The 6,000-nt window shown below is 40.4% G+C and overlaps 1 protein-coding gene across 1 annotated transcript in view; it reads left to right on the forward strand.

The window, feature by feature from the left end:
- LOC119729633 (arf-GAP with GTPase, ANK repeat and PH domain-containing protein 1-like) overlaps positions 1–5,778 on the forward strand; it is a 44,593-nt gene extending 38,815 nt beyond the window's left edge. Inside the window, exons 12-17 of the mRNA XM_038202281.1 lie at positions 295–368; positions 659–821; positions 1,516–1,633; positions 1,793–1,985; positions 2,578–2,745; positions 3,147–5,778. Of these exons, the coding sequence (XP_038058209.1) occupies positions 295–368; positions 659–821; positions 1,516–1,633; positions 1,793–1,985; positions 2,578–2,745; positions 3,147–3,353 (923 nt within the window). The 3' untranslated portion in view covers positions 3,354–5,778. The remainder of the gene's footprint in view (positions 1–294; positions 369–658; positions 822–1,515; positions 1,634–1,792; positions 1,986–2,577; positions 2,746–3,146) is intronic.
- Positions 5,779–6,000: the final 222 nt, after the last annotated feature.

Here is a 6,000-nt window from a genome sequence, read left to right on the forward strand (position 1 = left end):
GTGAACTCTGACTGGATTAGGCCTCAAATCAACTCTTCAGACTAGAAATTGTGAAGTATTTGGTCAACTGGTATCCATTTTTACACAGTACTAAATAATTAAGATCAAAGTGTTCCTGAAAAAAAGAGAGGGTATTTTATACATACTAGTTTACTATTTATCAATTTTTGATATAACGTTGGAGCAGTTTTATCTATGGAAAGCTTTGGACAAATTTTTAATTGATGGAGAAATGACTTTGCATTCTTCTTGCTTTAGAATTTGTTTATTTATTTACTTTTTTTCCCCCTTCAGATACCGATGAGTATGAGTTTGTGATTGTCTCACTGGACAACAGGCAATGGCATTTTGAAGTCTCGTCAGCTGAGGTGAGTCAAAACGGGCCAAAAACAGACTGATATCTGAATTCACTTTCACTTGGACCTGGTCCGTAGAGCTGCTCAATAAGACAGAAAATGGTACTTAGCAAAGATCTGAGCTCAGCAAGTCAAAGAAATTGGCTGGAGAACACCCCCCCCCCCTTGAAAAAAAAAAGAACCAACTCAAATTTGACCCTCTGTAGCTCAAAAAAATGTACACATTTAAGACGCTGATAAACGAGCCTCTCGTGATTTTAATGAACCAAACAAAAATTGGGAATCTTCTTTCCCTTTTTCAGGAACGTGACGTGTGGGTGACCGCGATCGAACAACAAATTCTGGCCTGTCTGCAAGCCAACGTGAGTGCCAAGGGGCTGATGACCAACGTGGAACGGTCGGCCGCAGTGGAAGCCATCCGGAAAGTCCGGGGAAACAACCAGTGTGTGGACTGTGGAGTACCGAGTAAGTCTTGATGATAGTGGACAAAGTTGGCGTGGGTTAGAAGGGGACAAGAGTCAGTGGGGTGCGGGGAGTGATTATGTTTCATGCGATATTTCAGGAAGAAATGGAATGAAGATGGCAATATGTGACCCAGCCCAACAAAACGAGTCGCAATTCGCCAGAGCTACTTGTGAGCAATTGGCCGTTTAATAGAATCTTACCCAAAGGCAGAAATCGGTTAGAACATTCAACCTTTTTCATCCAAATAATACCTGTATGGGCTCTGTGCGCCAACGAAAGAGGGGGCCCTTTTACCTAGCAACAATGTCCCATGGGTGGGACATTTAGCTGGTTGACGCACACCGTTCCTTGTGTGTGATGCACGTACACCAGGGGATTCGTACAATGTACAAGCAGTGGTACGGTCGCGTGTCGCGGCAAAATTGCAGTCAGGCAAGATGGCGTCGGTCGGTCACCCCCAACTGTGCTTTCTTTGCCGGTGAGGGGGTACTTGTGAATGGAGCGGATAGACTAATTAGGTGGACAAAATTAGAAGCCAGTTTTGACACGCAACCAGGCTCGTGCTCAGGTGGTATGCATGCACTTTGGACTCCTTAGACCAATAGTGTTACCAATGAAACGTGTCAAAGTTTGATGAGTTGGAATAAGGAACTAGCTCATTGGATAACTTTCTCACACACATTTACACTTTCAGACCCTGATTGGTCCAGTTTAAACCTCGGAGCGATAATCTGCATCGAGTGTTCCGGAATCCACAGAAATCTAGGTTCCCACGTATCCAGAGTGAGGTCTTTACAACTGGACGAGTGGCCGTAAGTACCAGACAAATGTCATGCTAAAAGAATCGAGCATCTTTTATTTTGCTTTCACATTCTTCTCTTTGAAAAGCTGGTATCATTTTTAAAACTCCGTTGAAGAACGCCTTTGCAATTTCACCCTCGTTCATGTTTCATGTCTCATTTGGCTTGCAGACCCGAGCTGACCGCAGTCATGCTGTCCATCGGCAACGCAACCGCCAACAGTGTGTGGGAAGGATCGCTAAGGAACCGGACCAGGCCGGCCGCGACCGCCTGCCGGGAGGAGAAGGAGAAATGGATACGGGCCAAGTACGAGAAGAAAGAATTTGCAGCTCCGCCGCCGTTTACTGACAGACCGCTTGGAGTGGTGAGTTGATTGTGCTTAAAAATCATACATAGTGATATAAGTAACTTTGGCAAAGGGTAAAACCAAATGGTGTGAATGGTAAGACGTCTGCACTAGTAAGCAGGAGGCCGTGGGTTCAAGTCCCACCCGAGCAAGGTTGTAATTTTGTTTTTGTTTTAGGCTCTAGGAAAGAACTGAGTAAACAGTGCTTAGAAAATTAAGTCAGTGACGGGCAAAATTCATAAATACTTGAGACAGTTTACCCATTCCTATTGGTTGAAAGCCTGTCACGCGGGTGGTCTTAAACCGCCGTTTAAAATCAACGATGTTTGAAATAGTTCCCGAGACGACCGGGTGCTTGAGAACAATTTTATATGATCTCCATATAAGGAGAATGAGACGTTTAGCGAAACCACACATGTGACACGCATCATGGAAGTGGCCTGAACATTGACAAAACATCTTGCCAGTTTAAAAAAAAAAATTCCAAAAAGGTATTTATGAATGGGAATAATAGTGTTGGAGGGCAGTTTTAAATATCTGGTTTACAACCGATTAGGGGCCTGGTTGCCGATTATTTAGAATTTGTTTTGAATATGTCTGTGATTTACAGCAACTGATGGAAGCGGTGATCAAGGAGGACGTACGATCAGTCATACTGGTACTCATCCATGCCAGCCAAGATGACGTCAATTATCATTACGGGGAAGGTGACGGCCGGTCAGCGCTACACCTCAGCTGTGCCATGGGCAACGTGGTCATCGCTCAGCTACTAGTCTGGGTGAGTCAGAGGAGTATGACGCCGGTTGCAGTGTCGTGCTGTGACTCTAGTCAACTCAAGATAGGTTTTCTTTCAGACAGGCAAAATTTTTTGATTTTGCTTTGACTGAACTTTCAGAACAACTGCAACTGTGTGTTTTAACACTGTCGCTCCTAGCTGTTTCAAATGTTGAACTTTTCACGTACTTGATTAAAATCTGCGAAGCAGTTTCGAAATGCCTAACTGAAACATGATGTGAGAAAAGTAGGCTAAAGTTACTTTTCATTTTTGGGAGAGAAAAAGTCCGCACCACTGTTTTTGATTTGCGTAAGCAAATTTAGATGAAAATAAAACTTTCCCACCGTTACTCACCAAGAGAAGTGTGTTGTAATTTTCAAGTCGTTCCGTTTATTCTGTCCCAGTACAACGCGGACGTCAAAGCCGTGGATGCCGACGGCAGGACGGCCCTGGCGTACGCCCGCAGCGTCGGAGCCGACGAATGCATCAAAGTCATGCTTGCCAACGGTTGCCCGGACGACGGGGGTGGGGACATGAACATCAACAACAGCGCCCTGCGGAGGTCACACGGGAGAAACACTCCCAACAAGTTAGCGTCCAGCGTCATCTGATATCGACGAAGACGTCTGCATGTGTTTATGTGTGTGTGTGTTTATCATGAATTGCTTTTCAAAGCTCAGGGTGATTTCCTTTTGGTATTTTGCCACCACAAGTGAACGTTTCTCACGCAGTTGGCACTTCTGAAGAACAGATATCCTCAACCCCGTTGTTATTTTTTGGGGCTGGAAATCTAACTTGTAGAACAAAGGTCACCAAGTTGCGGGCTGTATGCCATTATTGCCCATTTGTGGTGAATATGCAAACAAGGGGCACTTTGGAAAAACTGGAATGTGTCTCATGTTGTGCTTGCTAATGTTTTGAGTGCACTCCATGCGAAGAGTCGCATACGTACGAGTCTACTCACGAAGTGGGACTGTGACGCCCTTTAGCGCCCTCGCCCGTCGTACTCGTGTGTGCAAATGCTACCAAATTTTACGTCACGCAAAATACACAGCAAAAGTTTGCGTATTCGGAATATCAACCTTTGCAAATTCGCAACATGAAAATTTGCTATGCTTCATTCACAACCTCTGACAAGTGATAGAAGTCGAGATTTTTTAAACCCACTATCTTGTCCAATTGGTCAGCATTCTCGTTCTTAAATCTACAACTCATCTGTCTTTGTTTGTTTGTCTGTAACTTTCAAAAAGGTTTCTTGGCGGGACATTTTCTTCCCGACGTAAAAACCACGGTCAATTTCCAATAAAATACATCGTTGAGTTTATAGAGCAATGCTACAAACTTGTGTCAAACTTTGTTTTTGTATTTGTTTTATTTATCTTGTTTCTCATGATTTTATTTATTCTGTGGAGTCGTATCTTAAATAATGCCATTACACTCTCAGTGTCAAAGTTGAGGAAAACGCGACGGAAATACTTATGCATCAAATAAAAAGATCTGAACTCGTTTTACCATATCATGCCTCTAACCTCGTCTGGATCACACGTTTTGTAAATGTATTTAAGAAAGTACTCACAGTTACAACAACAAAAAATCAGGTTTTCTAGGATAGAAAACGGGTCATTTGACAGCACTTCAGAATTTAGTTGATCTAAATTAACATGTTTAGCATATTTTGTAGGTTTTCCTTCTTCAGAAATTGATTAAATGTTGATATTTTTCTGGCTGAAAAGCAAGTGATTTTTTTTTTATCACCGGATCCCACAAATTGGCAAAATGAATAATAATGTATTTCAGCTCTAACTTGAAGTGATTAATAGCATACATGTAATTTTCCCCAACCAAACCCTTTTTCAGTCAATCCCCATTCCTTTGATGATAGTCCAATTCCCTTCATGACTGTAACCAAACCATGTCATACCTTTCACTTCAGTAAAATACCATTCATTGTACCGTCATAAAACATTGTGAATTGGAAACATGTCCAAGTTTTTTCCAAATGTTTTTTTTTCATGGTCATAAAACTGTGTGAATTGGGAACTTGTCTGAGTTTTTCGCAAATCGTGTTTCTGTTTTAGATATCTCTGACTAAAAAAGTATTATTTGTAAAAAAAAAATTTAAAAATGGCAAAGATGGTTTCAGAAGATTGCGAGAACAATGCTTAAAAGCGATTCTACAACATTAAGGTACTTGGAGCTATGAGCTCTAAATTTAAAATGTGAAAGTAAATATGTTATATATGAAACAAAAATGTATTATAATATTGACTGTACAGAGAATGCTATCTATGTGGTATATATACTTCGAACTAATGATAACGTGATAAACTGTACAAATACAAATGTCGCATGATAATTATCAAGTATTAAAGTAATGTGACTGTTACATGATTTTTTTTTTCTTCTGATGTGACTGTGATCACATGATTGTGTAGTGTCTCATGTGACTGTGTCATGTGACTGGAATCACATGACTCCAATTGAAGATGGTGCTGTAGTGTAAAAGCCATCTTGTGCAATGGTCCGTAGACCAAACTAAACGGCAGTGATTTTTGTACAGATCAGTAGATTTTGAGTCCACTGCCAGACTTAAATCGACCGAAAGGTATTTTTTAACATTGTTAACCACTGTTTGCAGTAGTAATTACAAAAATATTTATTTTTTTGAATTTTTGGGGGATTTTTTTGACAAAGTGGATTTTGATCCAAAATGGGCAATGCAACTGTATAATCATAAAATTCACAGTGTACAATTTACAAAAAAAAAAATATCATTTAAAATCTTGTCTTGATATTCATTTCAATTGGGTTTTTTCTTCATGAAATTCAACAAGCAAAATACAAGTGTGTGTTTGGATTGGGCACTTTAAAGAATTTCAAGTGAGCGATTGGTCGCGGTCAAAAAAAATACAGTACGTGTATGTGGTTGTGTGGATTTAAAAAAATTTTCAGCGTGTCAAATGTAAAACCAGTGGTGACCTTGCACACTTAATAATTATGCCTCAAATTTACTTCACAAATCCTTGTGAAACCCTTCTTTTAAAAAAAAAAACAAGTGCAGAAGAAAAACCTTTATATGACATTGTTTTTTTCAAAAGTCTCAAATGGTCATGCCAAGACTTTTCAGCTAAGAGATACCAGCTTTTAAAGGTATAGTCCATCATTTGTAATTTGTGCATTTTGTTCGTTTGAAGCAACAAAAGTGCTCAATATCTAAAGAAGGATGCTGAACAACTAACCTGATGAAGTTTCAGCTCA

The sequence above is a fragment of the Patiria miniata genome, unplaced genomic scaffold (assembly GCF_015706575.1).
Source record: "Patiria miniata isolate m_02_andy unplaced genomic scaffold, ASM1570657v1 HiC_scaffold_21, whole genome shotgun sequence".
Taxonomy (NCBI): Eukaryota; Metazoa; Echinodermata; class Asteroidea; order Valvatida; family Asterinidae; genus Patiria; species Patiria miniata.